This window comes from Maylandia zebra, linkage group LG11 (assembly GCF_041146795.1).
Source record: "Maylandia zebra isolate NMK-2024a linkage group LG11, Mzebra_GT3a, whole genome shotgun sequence".
NCBI lineage: Eukaryota > Metazoa > Chordata > Actinopteri > Cichliformes > Cichlidae > Maylandia > Maylandia zebra.
The window spans coordinates 2724736-2750118 of record NC_135177.1 but is presented as its reverse complement, the minus strand read 5'-3'; the positions used below and the strand labels follow the sequence as shown (position 1 = coordinate 2750118).

The 25383-nt window shown below is 43.8% G+C and overlaps 1 protein-coding gene across 1 annotated transcript; it reads left to right on the top strand.

Annotated features, from left to right (window-relative positions):
* Nucleotides 1–6477: 6477 nt before the first annotated feature.
* Nucleotides 6478–24591, top strand: LOC101467069 (uncharacterized). Its single transcript, XM_004571306.5, has 8 exons — nucleotides 6478–6910; nucleotides 15701–15827; nucleotides 16694–17354; nucleotides 17559–17682; nucleotides 18106–18278; nucleotides 20895–21032; nucleotides 21149–21366; nucleotides 22667–24591. The coding sequence occupies exons 1-8, from the start codon at nucleotides 6906–6908 to the stop codon at nucleotides 23822–23824; spliced, it is 2604 nt and encodes an 867-aa protein (XP_004571363.1). The 5' UTR covers nucleotides 6478–6905; the 3' UTR covers nucleotides 23825–24591.
* Nucleotides 24592–25383: the final 792 nt, after the last annotated feature.

Genomic DNA, 25383 nt, shown 5'->3' with positions numbered 1-25383 from the left:
CACTGTAAATCAAGCTACAAAAGGTTGCCTTGTTACACAGAGGGAAGCAGGAATCCAGGAGAGAACATAACAAAACATAGCAAAAAGGGTTGGATGGTGAGGACCGACAGACCATGACCCTTATGACCTTTGATCTTATTCAGTAAACTGAGTAGCCATTTAAGAACAAGACTGGTTCTTCAGCCATGGGGGGAATTAAAAGATTGAGGGTGAGCTAAAGCACTTTTGCAAAAAAGTACAAAAGAGAGAGGGAAAAACCCCAACTTGAAAATGTGTGCACATCCATTTCAGCCAATGCCATATGTTTGTTTGAGAGAGGGGGGGGCAAGTTATGAAAACACGTTTTAAACCCATAAATACAAGAGATTTAGAGAGGAAAACTGAGTCCACCAGTGAGAGTCGTCAGTTTCAAATGTGCCATCAGCTAAGCAGCAGGCAATGGTCGTTCTGTGTGACTGGCTGAAATCAATCAAAACTGTAAATCGCATCCAGTTGGCTGTGAGTGTCCCAAGAAGTTTCTTTGCATATCTGTAAATGTTTCCTAGTTGTTAGTCTTAAAAACGTGGTCATAAGAGTGATGGCACCGGTGTTTACGTTTGTCCTGGTCTATTGTTTGCGCTCCGTATCAATGATAGACGCTGTTATCTAACTTATCTTCAATGATGGGCCTCATCCTCTTGTGTCGGCATTTTCCATCCTCTGCCGGTGGCTGGATCCTTGTCCAGCGACCTCAGCAGTGTCCTCAGACCACGAGGGAGAAGAGCAGGTGTCCATGTGAACCTCAGGCTGTTCTGGCAGCGGGGTGTGGCTGGTACGCAACATCGAGGTGTCTTGTTTCCTGTACTCAGAAAATTTTCATGGAGGGGAATTTGTCTTTCACGCCCCTGCTTGGATACACAGGGCTCGGGTCTCTGGGATCATGCGGTGAGTGGAATCGGCCCAAACCCTGAGTAATTGCACCCCCTAACTCGAGATCCTGCTAATAATAAGGCTTCTACCTCGCACACCCTGGTGCTTTTCAATGCATGACGAGACTGTCTGTCCCGTTTGGTTCTTTTGCCATCAGAATTATTGTCTAAAGGCAAAGAAAGATGCCCAACGGATTTACTTTACCAAATGGACCATCCCAGCCTTGCTGTATTGGTCTATATCAGGGGTCCCCAATCTCAGTCCACGAGGGCCGGTGTCCCTGCAGGTTTTAGATGTCTTCTTGATCCATCACAGCTGATTTAAATGGATAAATCACCTCCTCAACGTGTCCTGAAGTTCTCCAGAGGCCTGGTAATAAACTCATCATGTGATTCAGGTGTGTTGACCCAGGGTGAGATCTAAAACCTGCAGGACACCGGCCCTCGTGGACTGGGATTGGGGAACCCTGGTCTATATGATTCACCTTTGCTTTTATTGTTTATTTTATTTTATTTTCACTTACTACACGGGACAGACTTGACTGGGGGAAAGAAAGGGGAGAAATCACCTGTTGAGAAAGAAAAAAGAGAAAACAAGGAAAAAAGAGAGCAATATAATAAACAACATCACGATAATCTATGGGAATATAACAGTAAATACTAAATATTAAACATTATTGTGCAGCACGTAAGAGCATGAGCGCGCTTGTTTTTTTAAAAGGTTCCTTCATGTAATGATCTGTTAGAGGGTGTGGCCATAGCCTATCCATGACTAATAAATCTTTCTTGCTGAATTATTTGATATTTTCCCCCCAAAAAATCATTATTTATTTCTGACTGAGCCCTGGCAGAGTGACTTAGACTATTTGTCCCTCATTGAACTTTGCCCACACAGCTATTTCTTCATCAGCAAGCCTCGGGTGTCTGGTCATGGAGGAGGTCTTGCTGTGGGGGTTTTTCACGGCTGTTTCTCCTGCCGTTCAGCGAATGTTGGACATTTTCCTTCGTTTGAACTAGAGCTGATTAAAGCCGAGAATCCATCCATCCATCCATCCATCCATCTTCATCCGCTTATCCGAGGTCGGGTCGCGGGGGTAGCAGCCTAAGCAAAGAGGTCCAGACCTCCCTCTCCCCAGCCACCTCCTCCAGCTTGTCCGGGGGAATACCAAGGCGTTCCCAGGCCAGCCGAGAGATATAATCTCTCCAGCGTGTCCTGGGTCTGCCCCGGGGCCTCCTCCCGGTGGGACATGCCTGGAACACCTCGCCCAGGAGGCGCCCAGGGGGCATCCTTGCCAGATGCCCGAACCACCTCAGCTGGCTCCTTTCGATGTGGAGCAGCAGCTGCTCTACTCTAAGCCCCTCCCGGATGGCCGAACTTCTCACCCTATCTCTAAGGGAGAGGCCAGCCACCCTTCGGAGGAAGCTCATTTCCGCCGCTTGTATCCGCGATCTCGTTCTTTCGGTCACTACCCACAGCTCGTGGCCATAGGTGAGGGTAGGGACGTAGATCGACCGGTAAATTGAGAGCTTCGCTTTTACACTCAGCTCCCTCTTCACCACGACTGACCGGTGCAGCGTCCGCATTACTGCAGCCGCAGCCCCAATCCGTCTGTCGATCTCCAGCTCCCTTCTCCCATCACTCGCGAACAAGACCCCGAGATACTTGAACTCCTCCACTTGGGGCAGGAACTCATCCCCGACCCGGAGTGGGCACTCCACCCTTTTCCGGCTGAGAACCATGGCCTCAGATTTGGAGGTGCTGATCCTCATTCCCGCTGCGTTACACTCGGCTGCGAACCGCTCCAGTGCGAGCTGGAGGCCCTCACCCGATGAAGCCAACAGAACCACATCATCCGCAAAAATCAGAGATGAGATTCTGAGGCCACCAAAGCGAAAGCCCTCCGCCACTTGGCTGCGCCTAGAAATCCTGTCCATAAAAATTATGAACAGAACCGGAGACAAAGGGCAGCCTTGGCGGAGCCCATCACCCACCGGGAACGAGTCCGACTTATTGCCGGCAATGCGAACCAAGCTCTTGCAACGGTTGTATAGGGATTGAATGGCCCGTAGCAATGGGCCAGACACCCCATACTCGCGCAACACCTCCCACAGGACGCCCCGAGGGACACGGTCGAATGCCTTCTCCAGGTCCACAAAACACATGTAGACTGGTTGGGCAAACTCCCATGCACCCTCAAGTATCCTCGAGAGGACAAAGAGCTGGTCCAGTGTTCCGCGACCAGGACGAAAACCGCATTGTTCCTCCTGTATCCGAGGTTCGACTAGCGGACGAACCCTCCTCTCCAGCACCCTGGCATAGACTTTCCCGGGGAGGCTGAGGAGTGTGATCCCCCTGTAGTTGGAACACACCCTCCGGTCCCCCTTCTTGAAGATGGGGACCACCACCCCGGTCTGCCAGTCCACAGGTACTGCCCCTGATCTCCACGCAACATTGCAGAGACGTGTCAACCAAGACAGCCCTACAACGTCCAGAGCCTTCAGGAACTCGGGGCGGACCTCATCGACACCAGGGGCTCTGCCACCAAGGAGTTGTTTAACTGCCTCAGTGACCTCGCCCCCGGAAATCGGTGGGTCACACCCCTCATCCCCAGACTCTGCTTCCTCCCCGGAAGACGTGTCAGTGGGATTAAGGAGGTCCTCGAAGTATTCCTTCCACCGCCCGACAATTTTCTCAGTCGACGTCAACAGCGCTCCGCCAGCACTATACACAGTGCAGGTAGAGCACCGCTTTCCCCTCCTGAGACGCCTGACGGTTTGCCAGAATCTCTTCGAGGCAGTCCGAAAGTCTTTTTCCATGGCCTCTCCGAACTCCTCCCACACCCGAGTTTTTGCTTCAGCCACTGCCCGAGCCGCATTCCGCTTGGCCTGTCGATACCTGTCGGCTGCCTCCGGAGTCCCACAGGCTAACCAAGCCCGATAGGCCTCCTTCTTCAGCCTGGTGGCTCCCTTCACCTCTGGTGTCCACCATTTGGTTCGGGGATTACCACCACGGCAGGCACCAACCACCTTGCGGCCGCAGCTCAATGCAGCAGCTTCGGCAATGGAGACGCTGAACATGGTCCATTCGGACTCAATGTCCCCAGTCTCCCTCGGAATGCTGTTGAAGCTCTGCCGGAGGTGTGCGTTGAAGATCTCGCGGAGAATAAGGATCCTTTTTATTATGCTGTGGTGTATCGTCCACTCGGCCCAGTAGCTTTTTTTTGGAGTTCATTGACTTCTTATCCTCCACTATGAAGCTGTCCAGACTGCTTATAGTTGTTGATATTGAATGTATTACTTATATTTTAATCATACATGTTGATGATGACACCAACCCCTTTGCCAGAGGTTTTATCAGCATTATGGATTCTTTTCATTTTAGCCAGCATGTGTCCAGCCCCACACAACACAAAGGACACACACAGGACCTTGTTTTTACTTTGGGTTTAAATATTGTTTCTATTTATTCTGAGGACATTTTTATCTCTGTTCAACACCCGATTCTTTTTGATTTGTCTTAGCCTCTGTATATTCTTTGCTGGATGGTCTTAACTAAAACAAAAATCATCCATCCTTCCGCTTATCCTTTTCAGGGTCGCAGGGGGCGCTGGAGCCTATCCCAGCTGTCATAGTGCGAGAGGCGGGGTACACCCTGGACAGGTCGCCAGTCTGTCGCAGGGCCAACACACAGGGACAAACAACCATTCACACTCACAGTCACATTCACACCTAGTGGCAATTTGGATTATCCAATTAACCTATCCCCACAAGCTGCATGTCTTTGGACGGTGGGAGGAAGCCGGAGTACCCGGAGAGAACCCACGCAAACACGGGGAGAACATGCAAACTCCACACAGAAAGACCCCGGCCTGATGTTGGAATTGAACTCAGGACCTTCTTGCTGTGCGGCAACAGTGCTAACCACCGTGCCACCGTGCTGCAAAACAAAAAAAACCAATAATAAACTTTATTTATAAAGCACACTTAAAAACCAAGGGTATGCCAAGGTGCTTAACAAGTAAAATAGAGTATATGAGGAGGATAATAGAAATAGGACCAAAGCAAGTACTAAATATGCAAGCAGATAACTGTCACTAATACATAGGAAAGCAACAGGTACAGAGCAAACAAGAATTTAAATGAGCATAAAAGTGCGTGATATAATATCATAAAAGAAATATTAACTAGAGGGAAAGGCAAGATTGAATAAGTGGGTTTTTAATCGTGATTTGAACAGTGCAATGGAATCAGATGCGCGGAGGTCGAGAGGAAGGGTGTTCCACAGTACCGGGGCAGCCAGAGCAAACGCACGGTCACCCCGGGACTTCAGTCGAGATCTGGGTTGGGTCAGAAGTAGTTGAGTGGCAGATCTGAGTGTTCTAGCAGGAGTGTGTGGTTTGAGAAGTTCACTAAGATAACTTGGCGCTAATTTATTAATAGTTTTGAAAGTAAGAAGTAATATTTTAAATTGAATACGGTACTTTATGGGCAGCCAATGCAGGCTAGCTAGGACAGGGGTGATATGGCAAAATTTCCTGGTACCTGTTAAAAGGCGGGCTGCTGCTGCAACAAAAAAACAAAAATCATCTTTTTGGAGTTGCATTTGGTTAACTTTCTTCTGTTTGCTTTCTTTTAAATGCTCTGGTATTTTTTGTGAAGCACTTGTGATCTCTGTCTTGAAAGCTGCTAAATAAATATAATTTTACTTACTTAAAAATGTTTCTGCTTATCTCCTTGAAGAAAATATAATAAAACCATGTGACTGCAAACACAATAATAAACAAAAAAAAGTTGAAATTGGGAATAAAAATGCAATAAATACAGGATGAACAGAAAAAAACATTTTTTTTAGCTAAATGTGTAAGATAGAGAGACTTTATTTGGGGCTTCGGGGGTCTCCACCACAGTCCTATGTAAGACCAGCGAGCCTCCTGCCAAGCACTGAGCTGGCTTTTTTCACCAGCTCGTCCAGCTGCTTGGTGTTTTTGTCTGTCACGCCGCACCACCAACACACCGCAGTATAATAGAGAGCACTGCCCACCATAGTGTGACAAAATATATGCAGCATCTCAGCACACAGGCCAAAATGCTTATCACATTTATCTTAATAACCACAGTGTGACCCGTCCCATATGGAAAAGAAATAGTAAAAACTTATAAAAGACTTGCATAAGATTTCCTCATGAAAGTGGCCACTTTCTCATTACTTTCATATATTGTTTTAGTAAGTTTCCAAAACATACAAGTTTCATTTATATAATTTTTCAATGGATCTTATGTCTGTTTTCACTCTTGTATGCTTTTCATGCAGGTTTCACACAAGCCACAAAACTTTAGATTTATATCTTTTCCATGTGGGGTGGTAGGTGCCTATTTCAATAGGACAGAGCGTAGGCATACAGTCAGTTAAAATGGGTTTAATGTTAATACAAAATAAAATGAAACATGTAACAGTAGTGTGTTGATAGGAGTCATGTGGGTAGTCCAGCTTCACCACTAGGGGGCTGTCTAACCAAATTGTGATATAGACTGTGTCGTAGAAGCAGCGACAGGTTATGTTTACGTGCGTGGATGTGAGCCACGTTAAAATAAAGAAGCTTGCTCACTGCTACTGATGTTTTATTGAAAACACGTGGGACGTGGGAGACAGGATAAGTGCTGCGGGGAACCTGTTAAAATCAAAACATATGACCCACGTGAAAAGGGACGGAAACTCACGCTGAACCACGTGACGACTCTGCGTTCTGAGCGTCTGCTGACGCGGCTCTCGGTTCAGCGGCTCTAGCCTGTCTGGCAACTGCGGCTCACATGACCGCAGTCGGTGCTTCCTCACTGCGCTGAGGAGCCGTGCAGGGGCCGACTCCAAGCTCCAGCTCTACGGGAATAACAGCCCAGGGGAGCGGGGGGACAGCTGACATGAGCTGCTGTTAGTCGGTGAAGCTGTGAGCCGTTCTCTCAGATCCTAGATGTGTCCATGCTGCAGGCCGGGGATCCTGGATGGGGTGCGTGTTTTCTTTTATTAATGCCTGCTTTGTTAAAGGGAACATGCTCAGTGGAAGACACGTTGTATGTTGTTCGTTCATCTGCGTTTGTTTAATGATCCGCAGACTGCTCAGTCGTCAGGGCTGGAAGCGCCTCAGAAATAAATCCATCCACCCGCGCATGTTAGTTCCCGCTGTAGCGGTACGGGAGTGTCCGTGTCAGGGTGTGGGAGAAGCCAGAGGGCTGCAGGCCGGTGTGCCAAAAACTGATTTCCGGTATTTGCCAAAAACTGATTGCTCGTATTTAAACTGCTATAAGTAACTTGTTGGGCTATAATATGTGAAACATATGTCAAATGCATCCCTCATGGATGACATAAAGTCATCTTGAGCCACAAACAACATTCGTGTAACAAGGTAGAAGCCGCAATCAGTTTTTGGCAGTGACTTTTATATAACCTTTATTTATGCAGTTAAAAAAATCTCATTAACATTAAAAATGTCTTTTGTAAGAGTAAGTTGGCCAAGAGGACAGCAGAAATGGCTGCAAATATTACAATATTTCTGTAAAAATATTTTAAGTGGGGATAAAGGACCGGATTGGTTATAATGTAAGTACAATAGCAGAGAGTTGTAAAGATACTTGAAAAACAGATATTGTTTTAATTCTCTATATAACCCCTTTGTAAACCCTGTTCACCGAAGTCTATTTACGAACATACGTAAAGATATTACACATAAAAAATACACAGAAACACTGGAAATCAGTTTTTGGCAGACAATCACTTTTTGGCACAACACCTGTACTCGGCTATTTGCAGCACGTTGTACTGCACGCTACATGTGTGGTTTGTTACAGGTGCTGAGTGAGTGTAGATGATAGGATTACATGAGGTGCAAAATCAGTGTGTGAGACACGAAGCGTGGTCCTTTCTAGGGATGGACTGATCCGATATTACGTCTCGGTATCTGTCCGATAGTGACCTAAATTACTGGATCGGATATCGGAGAGAAATAAAAAAAAATATATGTAATCCGATTAAATTAAATATCACGAAAGCACCTCACAAAACTTGCGACATAACTCAGCTCATAACCTTAGCAGTCGGAGCAGTACACGTCACGTGATAGAGCGGCTGTGGCGCGAGACCTGTCAGAGCTCTGGTTGAGTATTTGTAGCCTCGCTACCAAACCAGCATTTCATCAGGAAGTGATCCCAGACAGAAGTAAAGCAAGTGTGTAAGTCCATCTCTGAATGTTAGTAAAGCATTCCTGCATTAAGCTTAACAACCATATATGGAGCGACTGCCTCTCTCCCTCTCTCTCCTGCTGCTACTTCAATCATGAAACTGATCAATGATCAGCTGATCGTCTCTCTTGTTTGTTTTTGTCTCACTTAGCACCAGAAAGAAACCAGCGGCTGAACAACAGCAGCACGTTTAAGCTTGATCAGCTGTTGTTAGAATGTATTTAATACTTTCTACACCAGGATCTATTTCTACAGCTGACGGCTGTAACTGTGCAGGGGCGGATCTAGCAAAGTTTAGCCAGGGGGGCCGATAGGGCATGAACAGGGAAAAGGGGGCACAAAGACATACTTTTCTTTCTTATTCTCATTTCAAATGTCGAGCTTTTAATAAATTGAATGAATCTTAAACCAAAGTTTTAATCTGATGTAAAATGTATAGAAGTCCATTACTGTATATAGTAACTGTTAAGTCTAATATACCCTAGTAAGCTATAGTACTTTTTCCTTTGGGAAGGCACCATCTGTGCAGTCTGCAGTTCTGTTGAAGAAAGATGTTGAAACTATTTCATTATTGTAGAAAAGTTATTGATTTCTGTGCATTTTTATTTTATTTATTTATTTTTTTTACATGTGCATTAAATTAAAGTTGATTACGTCGATTAAGCATCACAAGGTGGAGGGTGGGAGGGGGGGGGGGTCCCTATTATTTTTTTGCTAGGAGTTTGCAACCCTATTATTTAGGTTGTTTAATTTTTCTGCTAAGTACTCTTTAAAATACCAGAATAGGGAAGATGGTGCAGGGTTAAGTTTATTAGATTGATCAGCTTTGCTGATCAGTGGGTTTTTTTTGCATACAGGTATAACAGAATAGCTTTAGTGTTTGGTTGTTTTTTTAAACTTGTCTATGAACTTATACAAAATGCAGCAAGATATTTATAAAAAACAGTTTTATTGATTATAAAATGCACCATATTTGCATATCGGCAGATATGCAAATTTATGATATCTGTATCGGACATAAAAGAAGTGGTATCGTGCCATCTCTAGTCCTTTCCACGGGGATTTTAGAGGAGTGCCCGGCGTTATTGCTGCTAATGAGAGAATTAATCACAGCATAATCACATGATGATTTAACTGCCTTAGGTTAGCTACCTCCATTATAAGAAACAAACTTGAGCCTAGGGTAATGGTTGTTGTAAATCTGTCTGAATGCATTTACAGTACAGCTAGGCTCTTGTGTTAAGCGAGGACAGAAGTATAGTGAGAGGTTACAGTAGTGGGGTTGGGAGATATTATTTGATTCATATTTCATAATTCCCACTGTAAGCTATTGAGTTTAAATTAATGTACTGACTTGGCAGTATCAATATGCTGTCTCTGAAAGCCTTTGAATTGAACAAAATGCTATAACCCACATAAAACGCTGGCAAAATAATGAAAGTCAGCTGAATGGAGCTTTGTTTGTGCTCTGAGTCCTACTGTCCCTACAACCTCTTACCACATAGGTCTTTCGTATGCTCTCTCATAGCCTACCATATTTCCAGTTTCACCCGTTCATTAGAGCTTGTAAATATGTTGGCCGAGAGAAGGTGTGTGCACAGAACAGGACTAGATATAGAAACATACTGCAGATAGCCCAGAAGGAGACAGACATCTGCTGCTAGGATTATTTACATTTGAAATCATTGTCAAACTTGACTTGAGTCAGGTCTCAAGCTGCAAGTCAGTGAACAACAACAGCATGCTGGCCTGGTTCCTCTGGTCCCTGCACTACAAAGCAGGCTGAACATACAGTGGGGCAAAAAAGTATTTAGTCAGCCACCGATTGTGCAAGTTCCCCCACCTAAAATGATGACAGAGGTCAGTAATTTGCACCAGAGGTACACTTCAACTGTGAGAGACAGAATGTGAAAAAAAATCCATGAATCCACATGGTAGGATTTGTAAAGAATTTATTCGTAAATCAGGGTGGAAAATAAGTATTTGGTCACCTCAAACAAGGAAAATCTCTGGCTCTCACAGACCTGTAACGTCTTCTGTAAGAAGCTTTTCTGTCCCCCACTCGTTACCTGTATGAATGGCACCTGTTTGAACTCATCATCTGTATAAAAGACACCTGTCCACAGCCTCAAACAGTCAGACTCCAAACTCCGCCATGGCCAAGACCAAAGCTTTCGAAGGACACCAGGAAAAGTATTGTAGACCTGCACCAGACTGGGAAGAGTGAATCTACAATAGGCAAGCAGCTTGGTGTGAAAAAATCAACTGTGGGAGCAATCATCAGAAAATGGAAGACATACAAGACCACTGATAATCTCCCTCGATCTGGGGCTCCACGCAAGATCTCATCCCGTGGGGTCAAAATGATCATGAGAACGGTGAGCAAAGATCCCAGAACCACACGGGGGGACCTGGTGAATGACCTGCAGAGAGCTGGGACCAAAGTAACAAAGGTCACCATCAGTAACACACTACAACGGCAGGGAATCAAATCCCGCAGTGCCAGACGTGTTCCGCTGCTGAAGCCAGTGCATGTCCAGGCCCGTCTGAAGTTTGCCAGAGAGCACATGGATGATACAGCAGAGGATTGGGAGAATGTCATGTGGTCAGATGAAACCAAAGTAGAACTTTTTGGTATAAACTCAACTCGTCGTGTTTGGAGGAAGAAGAATACTGAGTTGCATCCCAAGAACACCATACCTACTGTGAAGCATGGGGGTGGAAACATCATGCTATGGGGCTGTTTTTCTGCCAAGGGGACAGGACGACTGATCCGTGTTAAGGACAGAATGAATGGGGCCATGTATCGTGAGATTTTGAGCCAAAACCTCCTTCCATCAGTGAGAACTTTGAAGATGAAACGAGGCTGGGTCTTCCAACATGACAATGATCCAAAACACACCGCCCGGGCAACAAAGGAGTGGCTCCGTAAGAAGCATTTGAAAGTCCTGGAGTGGCCTAGCCAGTCTCCAGACCTCAACCCCATAGAAAATCTGTGGCGGGAGTTGAAAGTCCGTGTTGCTCGGCGACAGCCCCAAAACATCACTGCTCTCGAGAAGATCTGCATGGAGGAATGGGCCAAAATACCAGCTACTGTGTGTGCAAACCTGGTAAAGACCTATAGTAAACGTTTGACCTCTGTTATTGCCAACAAAGGTTATGTTACAAAGTATTGAGTTGTATTTTTGTTATTGACCAAATACTTATTTTCCACCCTGATTTACGAATAAATTCTTTACAAATCCTACCATGTGGATTTTTTTTTTCACATTCTGTCTCTCACAGTTGAAGTGTACCTCTGGTGCAAATTACTGACCTCTGTCATCATTTTAGGTGGGGGAACTTGCACAATCGGTGGCTGACTAAATACTTTTTTGCCCCACTGTAGCCAGGATAGCTTTCCTCTATCTGGCTTCACTTTGCTGACACTGACAATCAGGATATGTGGTCCAAGAGTTTATCAGCTCGATAGCTTGAGCCACGTTTTCCAAACCAGTCATGAGGATGGCAGATTTGACCAGTCACATACATGGTCTAACCCTGCAAATTAACTGGTTTTACAAAGGAAGTTAAAATTGTGATATTATAAAAATATGAACTACTGAAAGTAACACAGCTGCTGCAGTTCATCAATATAAGCATTTTTAACAGCAAATGGACCCCACAGTAATAAAGTGCTGTATCAACATGTGTGTGCTTTAAGCACTTTGGTCAGTACCCCCATAGCTCCTGTTTTTATTCAGCCATAATGGCTCCTGTGTGGCTGCTTGCAGGTCCGTTTGATGCTCGCCTCTCCGTGTCTAACCAATCTGCTGCTCCCTGTGCTCTCATCTGTCCTGGTTATATGAAGAATGTAATCAGCACGTGTCAATCAAACTCCATCCAGATCTATAGTTTTTGATGTGATTATTTAAGCCATGCTATGTATTAACTTATTTTATATTCTGACTCGACCAATTATTCAACCAGACTGCAGAAAAGCTAATTAACGTGGCTCAGTCTGTTGCTGTTTATTCCTACTGAATTGACTGGATAACTGTGGGTCTGATTATTGGGGGGGTCATAACCCCCCTAACCCCCTAGAAATTACGCGCATCTGAGACAGTATACTTCTTTTATGAGGTTTTAGTACTGGGGTACAGTTGGATTTTGCATCAATAACCGGAGCTCTTTTAGATCACGAGGGTTTGAGAGCATCCTCCTGTAACCATGGTTACTTCCTGTCAGAAGTAGGCCATGTGAGAGGAAAAACGGAGAGCGACCGTCCTGCAGCCTGACAACGCTCTGAGCAGCTGCACGATTTCATGTTTACAGCCTGTCACCCTGATGTTTATAATAACGTCATCATGAATTATAAATTGTCAATGTGACCTACACGAGAAAACGGACGTGTGACAATTAGGGTAGTTATCATGATTAGGATGGCTTGATCAGACAGAGATGGTCTTGTCTAGAGGTGGGAATCACCATACATCCCACGATACGATATTATCACAATACTTAATGCATGATACGATATTATTGCAATTTTTTAAAATATTTTGCGATATTCAGATTCTGTACATAAAGGTAAACTTTATCAATATTCATTTTATCTAATATCAAAGTCTCACACTCAGTCTTTCTCTCATCTCAGTCAGTTTTATTGTTGACAAACTGAACGGTTTGTATTACAGTCTAGTCCAACTTAACTCAATGCAACCATCTGGTACAATTACAGCTATTCTGAACTATGTAATTTATGAAAACTATGCAGCCCCTTCAGCAACTAAAGAATTTGAAAGTAAATTAAAACAAAATATAATTTTACATTAAATAAAAATTTTTGTAACAAAATATCGATTTCTACTGTCCCTGTATCGATACATTATTAGCAAACAAAATATCACGATACTACACAGTATCGATTTTTCCCTCACCCCTAGTCTTGTCTTGGTCTCGCTGTCTCAGATCGACATAGTGGTCGGGAGATTTGGAGTCAACAGTATCCATGACACCAGAGGTGTGGACTCGAGTCACATGACTTGGACTCGAGTCAGACTCGAGTCATTAATTTTATGACTTTAGACTTGACTTGAAAAAATGTTCTAAGACTTGTGACTTGACTTGGACTTTTACACCAATGACTTGGGACTTGAATTGGACTTGAACCGGTTTACTTGAAAAGACTTGATATTTTACCCCAAATATAAAATTTAACATGCATATTATATAGAGATTGAAAATGTGACGTCATTCACGGGTAGAACCGCAAAGGATTCTGGGAACTCGTGGCAAGCGGTACTAGCGCACGCAGGCTTTCAATTAAAATCAGTCACACAGCGATAAAAAGAAACACAAAAATGTCAAGAAGCTGTTGTATTATTAACTGCAATAGCCGGTCGCATGACAGCCACGGGAAGCCGACGGGTAAAGAGATCGGTTGTTATCGGATTACGTCGTTGAAGAGAAATTGTTCGAGCCATGTTTCCGAAGTAACAAAGACGCGATGGATGGCCTGGATTGCAGCCATTCAAAGACCAAATATAACGTCCCAGAACACTCCAGCTCACATGTTAGTCTGCTCCAAGCATTTACACGAAGGTCAGTGTTTTTTAGTAGTTAATACGTCATTTTTCTTAACATAATTGGTGATATAGGTTACAAGCAAGTCTGGCGCTGAACAGAAATGGTCGCGCTATGCTCCTTTATTTATTGTGCATAAATAGTGAATTGTCCTGACACAATATTGCGTTTCGCTTCTGTTATTATGGTACATTGACAAAAACATATACTTTTATTCACAGGATAAAACAGGGTTTTTGTATCACTAATTGCCCAGTACGATTACAGCATACAATATTATTGTCACTGCTACATTTCTGTGATGCTACCAGAAATTATTTCCACTACTAATTAATTATCGTTGAGCTCAAAGGTCCTATTAATAAACGGTTAAGGAATGTGTATTTATGACGACAATTTGTGAGACTGGTAAACTTATGATATGTACGATGGTCTTTCGTTCTACACTGTGCGTTTCAAGGTCCTGCACCCATCCGTCGGTAAACTGTACCTGGGCTTGTTGCAGTGACCTGAAGTTACTAAACTTCATGAGTGTGTGCACTCACTCCAAGAACCGTATAATTATAAATATGCATATAAATATGCTACGATGAGATAGCTGACTTCATCTAACTAGCAAATGTTGTCCAGGCTACGTTGGTGATACAGTTTTTTTTAATGTGTATGATATTTTTGTCATGCGATTTTAAAGCCGGTCCTACAACCGCATCCAAGAATAACATGCAGCTTATCTCAGAACTGTCGGTGAAAATTATTCTTGGAGCTAGGTTTAATTGAGCTGCATTTTAAAGAGGTGCAATTTCACAATTTGTGTATATTTTCTAAGTTCACTATTTTGTCATGTGTTGAGAAAAACACAGATTTAAAAATTACATGGTCTAATATTTACATTTAGCATAACTGCAACATGCTTTTTTTCGTTTTTTTGAATGACTCGAAAGGACTTGAAATTCAAAGTTTCAGACTTGTGACTTGACTCGGACTTTTACACCAGTGACTTGAGACTCGACTCTGACTTGCCTGACATTACTTGAGACTTGACTTGAGACTTGAGGATAAAGACTTGAGACTTACTTGAGACTTGCAAAACAATGACTTGGTCCCACCTCTGCATGACACACACCGTAACGTTCGATAATGTGTCATGTGCCAAAGCATCAGCTCTAAGAGCCGTGCTTACAGAGTGCTTAGTAGTGAATCAGAAGAGTCGACTCCCCTTGAGCGAGAGCCGCTCCTCACCTAATTTCCTTTGGCTGCTCAGCTCTCACACAGCGGCTCAGCTATGCTCCAATCCCTCCATATTGTGGCCAATCACATGTGAGGATATAGGATAATATCATTGTGCGAAAAACAGAGAGGGTGATGGACGCGACAGAAAAGTGAAGCGTTCGTCCGTCCTCTCAGTGAGTGAGACAGCGGTGAGGAGGGCTGTGCATCGCAAAAACACATAAATATGCCTGAGACCTGTAAACGAAGCAGCATCTGGCTGCAGTTTAAAGACTTTTGTCTCGGTCTTGGTCTCGTCTCGACTTTGTCTTGGTCTTGATACCCTCTGGTCTTGGTATTGTCTTTGTCTTGGTTTAGGACTACAAGTCTAGATCTCAGCACAACTTCATGTCTATTGAAGAATTGTCTGTTTCCGTGGCAGTTGCATGTCTTCTTCCACGCAATCTGCACTTGGAATTGTATTTGAACCAGGCTGTCTAATTTATCCTAATTAAATCTTTTCCCCTCAGGTATTGAAGAGTAATCAGTGCACTGGCTCACCTGTGTCATCAGATAGACGCAGTGCTGCTGTGTCTCCAGTGAGATTCACTGCTCCTTTAGACGACTGTTTCTTGACTAGCTGGTGGTTTTGCACACCATGAGTGACTCTGTGCCACATAATGGACTGATTTTAAAATTACTTGAAGTCATATTGAATAGTGTGACTCTCTACTGCAGCCCTGTCCAATGGCTTTTTTTAATTGGAGCATTTCGTAATTCTTCTCATCTAGAAAGAAGCAGACGAATGTTTATTCCAGCCCCTGCAGTGAAAACATAGCACAGGCAAAACACAGAGACTCTCTGCTGGGCAACATGAGTACAGACAGACCCAAGCGGAACGTCATCAGAAAAAGATATGTAAGTAAACTGTCTTTCCTCTTTAAAGTGTACGTGGCCTGTTCCTGATTACTTTTTTGTTTCAGATCATAAAAGAAATTTTAATATCAGACAAAGATAATATAAGTAAATCCAAAATGCAGTTTTTAAATAATAATTAGATTTATTAACGGAGGAAAAAGTCATTGCACCTGAAACCTAAACATTGGTTGTGCCAGCAGCAAGAACTGCAGTCAGGTCTGAGGCAAGTAGTCTTTTCACTTGGCTGTGGAAGGATTTGGCTCTCTTCATTGGAGGGCTTTTTCGGCATGAACAGCCTGTTTAAGGTCATACCAAAGCATCTCAATTTGATTTAAGTCTGAACCTGACTGGGCCACTTTCTGAGCCTTTCAGAGGTAGACTTGCTAGTTTGTTTGAAATATCGGATTCTCACCCTCAACCGGTCGCAGCAGATGGCCCCGCCCCTCCCTGAGCCTGGTTCTGCAGGAGGTTTCTTCCTGTTAAAAGGGAGTTTTTCCTTCCCACTGTCGCCAAAGAGCTGCTCATATGATTGTTGGGTTTTTCTCTGTGTCTATATCATTGTAGGGTCGACCTTACAGTATAAAGCACCTTGAGGTGACTGTTGTTGTGATTTGGCGCTGTGTAAATAACATTGAAGTGAAAAGTGTATTTGAGTAAATCCCCACATAACTCAGTTTCAGACTAGTCAAAGAAGTCACAGCTGGCAGAATGTTCCCCACAGGCCAAGTATGTTTCAGATTTCAGGATGAAACATTTCACTTGTACCTGTAACATCAATACGTTTTAGTAAACAGATAAAATAAAAATTGTGTTGATGCCCCAAAATCCGTGGAACTAAAGGTGAAGACACTGTTTTTGTGGTGCAGGACATCAGTGACGGGATGCCGTGGTGTGAAGAACGTCTGGTCCGCAAAGTTCTCTTCCTTTCTCTCAGGGAATACAGAGACAAACACCGTGCTGCACACACTCACTCACACATACACAAGTGTCCACATGCTCTGCAAAAGACACTGACAAAACCTAATGCACACAAGAAAACACAAGCAAGAAAAAACATGCACACACAACAGCAAAGACTCACATGCAAACAGCTAAATACATACACACAGGCGAACACACGTACTGCACAAAACCTGCACGTTTCAAAGCGCCTGCACGCTGAACACACAAACAAACGGCAGACAGCTCACTTGAATTGGGTCTCGCACTCTCCAGAAAGTAAATGTACTCGGATACTACGGAACACACAAACTCAGATGAAATTGTGTAAAAGGAAAGTTGCACACACTCGGCAGCGTACTTGCACGGACCAGAAGACGTCTTCTACCAGGACACTACGCTCAAATAAAACACAAAACACGCTGTCGCTGCAGAACTCAAAATACCCCAAACCTGCAAAACGCACAGACACTGCTCAACACACACACTCACTGAACAACATGTGCAGATCTAAAAACACAAAGATGCCACTGAGAGCTGCTCTCTCAGCCAGGACTCTGAGGTCGCACACCCCAACAAGTGTCTGTGGTGAGTAACACAACAAGCGTGCATGTGTGTCTAATGTTGTTTTTGGGGTTATTTGGAGGCTCCCTGGAAGTAAACAGCGTTTTGGTCCCAAACTTTAGCCACGAGCAGATTGTCTGTGTCATCACGTGTTATTACTTTGATTGTCATGACACTGTAGGTGGAGGTCAGTTCTCACACAGCTGGGCTTGTGCCTGTTCTCTTCAGGCTCTGTAGTTAACACTGCGATCAAGCGTCGGGCAGCTGGTCCAAACTGGAGCTGGTCCTTACAGACGCAACAACGCCATCCTACCAGCAGTCGTGGTGATGAAGATGATTGTGCCAAAAACAGGTAGGCACCAGTGTGTTTTTGTGTGTGTTGTGATTATGCTTCTCAAACTTGTGATGTTCCAACATCAGAAGCTGATTTTTAAACAAAAATCACATCCCAAGAGGTTCGAATAGATTTTAATAAACACAGTGTTGCCAAAAGTATGCACTCATCAACTTGAGTGATGCTGTATCACTCACTGAACGCGAGTTGGTGCAACAGATTTATACTTTGTGATTTGCTCCATCTGTGTACAACAGCACAACAGTTTCTAAAACGAATCCTGTCATTGCGTTTCATCAAGAAAATGAAATTCACTTTGAGACTAAATTCATTTAAAGTCTCTGTCGTCACTGAACTGTGGCTTACTAGAGATTAGGATTAAATGTTTGTTGCATTATTAATAAATGCACTTGTTTGGTTTGACTTGATGTATGTATGCAGACCTCGGCTGCACGCACAGAGAAAGTTTGCTCAGTCCCCACCCAGCTCTCCAGGACCATTGGTGCTGATGAGGTCTGCACAGAATACCCACTCCCACAGCCTGGCTGTAGTCACCTGTCTGACCAAACGTCGCCCTAAGACTGAGGACTTTTTGTCTTTTCTCTGTTTAAGAGGTAAGCTGAAAACACGGAAGCTGCTCTCACGTGACCAGGCTGTGCACAGGGGTGGCTGTAGCTGAGGATGTTATCTACTCATTGGACGATGGGTCGTTCGAACTCTCAGAGCCCAGCAGGATATTTGTCTCTGTGTCATCCACGTTGGTTTTTTCTGTGGTTTCCAAGCCTTTGATGTTGCTGAGCTGGCCAGGATTCACCTTTTTGAGAATGTAGACCTGACTGCTCCTAAGCTCTTTGGTAACTCTGATGGGTTTATTTTGGTCTTACAGCCGAATGCACAAAGATCCCTTTGGCCTCATTTACAATGAAAGCTGTAAATACCATTCGAATCAGCGTATCATATCATATGATGTCATATCGATTTTTTTTTAAACCCACTGAATTAAATCTGAAAGTCTGCACTTCAGGCAAATATTGACAAAAGTACTTTCTTTGTCTAACTAACTTTGGACATAATTGTGAGCATACGGAGATTAGGAAGAAAGACTGCAGCCTGAGAGAGATCTAGTTATCTATCCGTCCGTCCGTCTGTCCCTTCCCTCATTTCTCGATCCCTGCCTATTTCCTCTCTAATCAGGAGTCCCACTGTGGACAATCTTCACTGGTGTTTAAACAATGACCCCTTTTGGATGCAACCCCCTGTGTAGCCAGACAAAATGTAAAACCTCATAACCTTGGATGCACTCCAAGCAACCTGAACCTGCAAGGAAAATAAAGTCTAGGCTCATTTGTCACGTGAAACTCAACACAATTTTTTCATTTAAATCATTTATCCATAAATCTGTAGGGTCAAATATAACTTCTGTTGTTTCACCAGTTCCCTGTTCTGCAGCATTTGGCTGTCAGAAATGTGCACTTTTGATGACTTTTGGGTCATCTAGATGTTTCCTAGGTGGCATATTGATTGTGGACCAGGAATATCAAACATCGGCCCGGCTAGGGCTCCAATCTGGCCCACTGGACTTTTTTGTGGAGGGGTATTTCAGCTTTGGACTTTTATCTGTAATTTTAAAAGTTTTGTTGACTGATAAAAACTCTTACATGGCTACTCACAACACATCAAAGTAATTTGATTATAGATTTCTGTGATTTTACACATTTATTTCTTTAAGTTTAAGCCCAAAGGGTTATGCTGAATGAATGAAGCATTTGTTTATAATGTAGAAAGACTGACACAACTGAACTTAGTTTCACTGGTCCGGTTCAAATAAGATGGGCTGTGTGTGGTAATTGTATCTGTTGACATTCCCTCTGTGAACCCTCCTGCATTAGCTTAAGCCATCAACAAAGAGTGTAACCTCATTTTTTTGTCAGTGGCGCCAAATAAATCAGTGCAAGGGAGTATAGCTGCTTCTAGGCAAGGATTGCCATTTTCCCCTCGTTTGGGCCGGGCCTTGTGATTACAGCATGAATGTTTGATACTTCTTACACACATTACACATTAATCACATAAATATTGTATATTATTCATATAATCGTAGCACGGTGGCACAGTGGTTAGCACCGTTGCCGCACAGCAAGAAGGTCCTGAGTTCAATTCCACCATCAGGCCGGGGTCTTTCTGTGCAGAGTTTGCATGTTCTCCCCGTGTTTGCGTGGGTTCCCTCCGGGTACTCCGGCTTCCTCCCACCGTCCAAAGACATGCAGCTTGTGGGGATAGGTTAATTGGATAATCCAAATTGCCACTAGGTGTGAATGTGAGTGCAAATGGTTGTCTGTCCCTGTGTGTTGGCCCTGCGACAGACTGGCGACCTGTCCAGGGTGTACCCCGCCTTTCGCCCTATGACAGCTGGGATAGGCTCCAGCGCCCCCCGCGACCCTGAAAAGGATAAGCGGAAGTGAATGGATGGATTATTCATATAATCATCATATAAATAATACGCAGATATGTTACTTGAATAATTACCATCATGAGAGAAAGTGAGGAAAAAACTGAGACTATTCACTCATATCAGCAGAGAGGGCACACGGCCTGTTTTCAGCTCTCTGTCTGCTTACTCGTCTTTTTCCACACTTTTAACAGAAAAATGTGCTACTCACATAATTCACCACCGTACAGAATATATTCTGATTTATTGCGAGCAACACAACCTGATGTTGTTGCAGTTGTAGTCATTTCCAGCCTGTCCTTGTTTGTCCTGCCTTTGCCGCTCCTCTGAGTTCCCTGTTTGACATAAAAAAATGGATGCAGGAAATGAAATTGTTTTAAAAGTTTTATCCGGCCTGTACAGCTCATCTACTAACTGGAGGGTTGATGGTGCGATCCCTGGCTGCTCCGGCCTGCATGCCAAATATCCTCGGGCAAGACATTAACCCTAAGTTTCCCTCTATTCATGCACATGTTGAGCATGAGTGCTGGAGGAGGTGTGGGTTACATTGTGTTGCTAAAGCTGTTAGTGGAACATCGGTCGACAGTTAAGTATAACAGTGAAGTTAGCTGGTAGCAGCTAGGTTGTTTGGACTGTGTTGATAGCAGAGTCAGGCTGCACAGTGTTTCTCAGAGCATCTTTAAACTGTTTTGGTGAAGTAACTCTGTGAGAGACTACGGAGATTAAAAATAAAAAAGGGACATGCCACGCACACTTGATGATGCCATTTCCTCTTTCACTTCAGGTTCAGCAGCATTACCGCGCAACATGGCATTCTTAACAAGTAAGCGAGACAGGGAGCCAGGTGACAGTCAGCGTTTGCCTTCCTGTCACAAGGCTCCAGCTGAGGAGAAGAAAATCAGGATGTTATGTAGAAAAACAGGTACTCGCCTGCTGGGAATGTTTTTGTAAACTTCTGCATCTTTCTTTGCAAGTGTATTATTCCTCCTTAAACTCTAGCTGCTATTTGAAATGATAGTTTCTGTGCCTGTCCTGCAGTGCACAGTGACTCCAGGTCACTGAAGAGGAGGCCTGCCAGCCCTGCTGTGCTCAGATCCACCTGCCCTTTAACAGCTCGAGCACAGAAAAGGATGGACAGCGATGAAAGAGAAGGGAAGCAACAGAAGAAGGGAGTGGAGGGGGACAGGCGAGAGGGCGCTCAGATACACCTCCTGAGACCTCGCCAGCACTTACTTCATGTCAAGAGGGCTAACAAGGTCTGGTCATGCTTTACTACACGTTTGCTTGTGTGAAAAGTGTGCTGTTGTATCATCGGTATGGAAACCAAACACTAATAAACATACAGGTCCTTTTAACACCCGGGGTTGTTCCTTTTGGACTTTGTCAACAGTTTTTTACTAAGTTCGATGAGAAGAGTAAAAGGTCTTGGACACATTGTCAGTGGCACCTGATGGTGGCTGAAGAGGGCCACTGACTGGAGTGTGTGTGGATTAATAAAGCTGCTCTTTGACAGTCACAGCGCTGCTGTCAATGCTGCCAAACAGCTGGAACAGTCACAGTGACATTTAACCTGACATGTGCAATATTGAATACAAATGCATAGAGAGCTGTCGCCTCTCTGACATCTAGAGCTAAAGTTAAAGTTGCTGGTAAGTGATACAAACAGTCCAAACACTGGGTCTGCAGATATGAATCAGCTTTAGTGTACACAAATGATGGATTCTGGTTTGTTGTTATCATACACCAACATAGCATTATTTTATTTTGGTGTTGTGTGTTTGTATATTTTTGCTACAGCTTATATGTCAAAGGAAATCTGAGTATTTCTTCACCCGTGTGTGTGTGCACCCCTTGTGCATTTGAGATTAGCATTTGTTAAAAAAGAAAATCCCCAAGACAGACTGTGGGGGTTTGGAGGGTCCTCCCCCCAATGTCATACATGTTAAATAATTCTCCCCGGATGCTCTGATTTCCTCCCACAATCCAAGGACATCAGTGTTAGTTTGATGGAATTACGATCACTAATTAATGTAAATCGTCGATCGGATGCAAGTTTTACTCCATGGGTTAGTCCTCCGATGGACGTGGGAACTATCTGTTGTGTACCCCCCCCATAGTTGGCTATAGTTGGATCAGCACTAAAAATAAATGGACAGAGAAACAGGAGCAGTGGTGACACCTCCTTCCATCATCTTATACACAGATCTCAGAAACAAAAAACAGTCCAGAAAGTGACTAAAACCTTTAGAAATTTAAGTTGTGATCAGACTGAAAGCCTCTCACCTTGTCTGTGTGTGTGAACGTATTTAGTTTCAATCTCTGGGCTATGTCATCACGGCTCAGTGATGCCAACGCTAAAGTCATGTGATGGTGGCGTTGTTCCTCTGGATGCGTCGTTGACTTCATATGTTGCCAAATGCATTTAAACAAAAATTGCATGGTTACTGTGAAACCAAAACATCTAAGCATCATAAACCAGGGTGATGCTAACTTCAGGCCTACAAAAATGATTATCCGCAGAAGTATGCAGACTATCACAATTTCTCTCTGTTGCAGGTTGCCATGGTTACTAAAATCTCTGAGCAAAGAACCTCCTGTGTAGCGTCAGTCATTCCTTTAACGCCGAGAACTGGTGTTGGTAACAAACAAGGCACAAGGCCAAGCAATACATACAAATCAAGGCGCCATCCCCAAAGCAGAGCCCAGGAAAGCAGCAACAAGTACCACCCCCTACATCACAACCACCGTCGGGCTAACAATCAGCACCTTCGCCACCCAACGCTTTCTAAATACTATAGCATCCACACAACCTTCAGTATTCTCCACAATTCAGGAAGAAATTCATGCCAAACTCCATGTTTAAATAAACGTTCAGTGTCTAGACGGCTGAATGAGAACCCTGTGGTCCTGAGGTTATCCAGACGGAGGAGAGGCCTTCCACCAGACACCAGCCCTGTCCTTCCGAATCGGGTTCCCTTGGACAAAAACTCATCAAATGAGTGCCAGACATCTCAGGACAAAGATGCTCGTGTCTCACAGGAGAGTGATATTTACGAGATTCAGCAGAAAGGGGACAATGTTAGAGAGGATTATGTGAACATGTGTAAACACTCTGGTAACCACGATGTGAAAGCTGTAGGAAAAAGATACGGGCATGTTGGAGATGTGAAACTTGAGAGGGGAAAGGGAAATATAGAAAAGCTGCCTGTGGCAAGCACAGCTGCTCTGGAGGCCTCTGATCAAAGGGAAAGCCTCACTAATGTCAGCACTAGCTATAACCTCATGCCTGCTGGTGAGGTTGTATGGAAACACCTGAGAGAGAAAACACTCCAAAAACATCAGAACTCTACAATCTTAAAGCCACCTGCCAGGGCTAATGAGTCCAGGGCTGCTGCTAGGACTAGTGTAACTAAAGCTGCTATTAACTCAGTGACATCTGACCCACCAGCCAATTCTTTTTCCAGGCACAGTGCCAAGGGTACTGATAACAGCAAGAAAATTAAGAAGAGTAGTTTACGAGCCGGCACCAACATAGCCCATGAATCCAAAAGTGCTACAAAACAGTCTTCAATGAGCACCACGAAGGACACATGCAAGGATGGTGCACTTACCATCAGTTACTGTAGCACTTCCAAAGAGGGGCTTCTCCAGGCCAAGCCTACTACCTCAGCCATCAAGACCAGGTTCAGCTCTAGAATCCTTCTAAAGCACTGATTTTTAAACAGTATCCAAACATGAATACACTCACTGTTATGTAACTAAGATTTTATGATGACAAGTACAGAAATGTTTTTAAAAGCTTTTGTGTTGAATAGTGGCAGAGCATGATGATGGGTTTCCTGTCAGACAGTACATGTCCTGTACTGGTGTCATTGTTGAAGATAAAATAAACTGGAAGTCATGATACTGGCTGATGCACTATAACGTGGACTGTATGATGCAGAAGTGATAAAGCTTAAAAGCTGCTAGCTTTCAGTTTATTCATTGTTTGCTTTTTGTCTGTTTATTTTCTTCTTGCTTGCTATTTCTCTTACTGTATCTTGGAAAAAAAATAAAAGTATGGGGGGGGGGCACCTTTTAGCACATTATGGTAAATGGACTACTCAGTGTGAGCTGTCAAAGCACTTTTTCTACACGTTTCATTCACGCACAATGCGTTTATCTGTCTAAAGTGCATTTACATAACAATCGCACACACTTTGATGGGAGATCCATGAGCGGACCTCGGGGTTCATTATCTGCTTGAAGGATTCTGTGACACATGGACAGCTGGAGCCAGGCATCAAGCCGCCGACCTGGTAGAGCACCAGCTCTGCCTCGGAGCCGCGGCCACCACGAGGTCAACATTTTGTTTGAACAGCTACAGTAGTTGGTCTCCTCGGCTCCCAGCTGCCCTCTGGCTTCTGTCCTAACATTTCTGAAACGTGTTGCTAACTTGAAATTTATGTATTCAAAATAATAAAAACAGTTTTAAAATTGAAGCTTTAACATTTGACATTTTTATACTACTGCTACATTTTGACCCAAGACAGTTTGTTGTACTACATAATGTCGCGTTTAATCAGTCTGCATATTTTATCTGCATTGCCAATAATAACTTTTGCACTATTTTAGGACCATAATAAACGTTTCAGCTAACATAATTTACTAATGCTAGAATGTAAAGAATGCAATAACGGCACCACTGCTGCATCAAGCAACGTGCAGCATGACCCCTGGGTGTTTGCTACCCGGGGGATCAAACCCTCTGTGGGGCAAGTGTTGCCATCTTGGAGGATGGAGGTTGGTCCTAGACGATGGAAACACAAGATTTCCACTGATATGTTTCTTGAGTGAGATTAATGACAAGCCTCATTTTTCCAGTAAGGACTATGCTACCCTATATTTTTATGCTGCCTCCACCAAAAGCTGTTGTTCTCCGAGCCTTCCTCACACTTTGACCTATGATCAAACTGCCATAGGCGGAATCTGGACTCAGTGCTGACAGACTGTTCCTCTCAATGTTCATGTCCCAGAACATGTTACTGACACCAGCACAGACAAGTCAAGCTCACAAGTATTAGAACTGCTCATTCGGAAAATCATCGGCTGCAGGATTAGTGAAGCTGAAGCAAACGCTGAGATTACAGCTGTAACTGTATCCTGATGCATAGAAAGTGGTTGATTAATAAAATAAACATTTAAATACATAAGCTGTTCAAATTGTTATACTCCGGCCCAGTTTGAGGGTTTTCCTGCTTTCTTCTTGTCATAGAGTCAATTTTATAATCTTT

What these genes read in the sequence shown, in the direction of transcription:
- LOC101467069 (XM_004571306.5), top strand. An exon ending in CACCCCAACAAGTGTCTGTG is followed by an intron (nt 17,355 to 17,558) that starts GTGAGTAACACA and finishes TGTTCTCTTCAG; the next exon opens with GCTCTGTAGTTAACACTGCG. An exon ending in ATGTCAAGAGGGCTAACAAG is followed by an intron (nt 21,367 to 22,666) that starts GTCTGGTCATGC and finishes TCTCTGTTGCAG; the next exon opens with GTTGCCATGGTTACTAAAAT.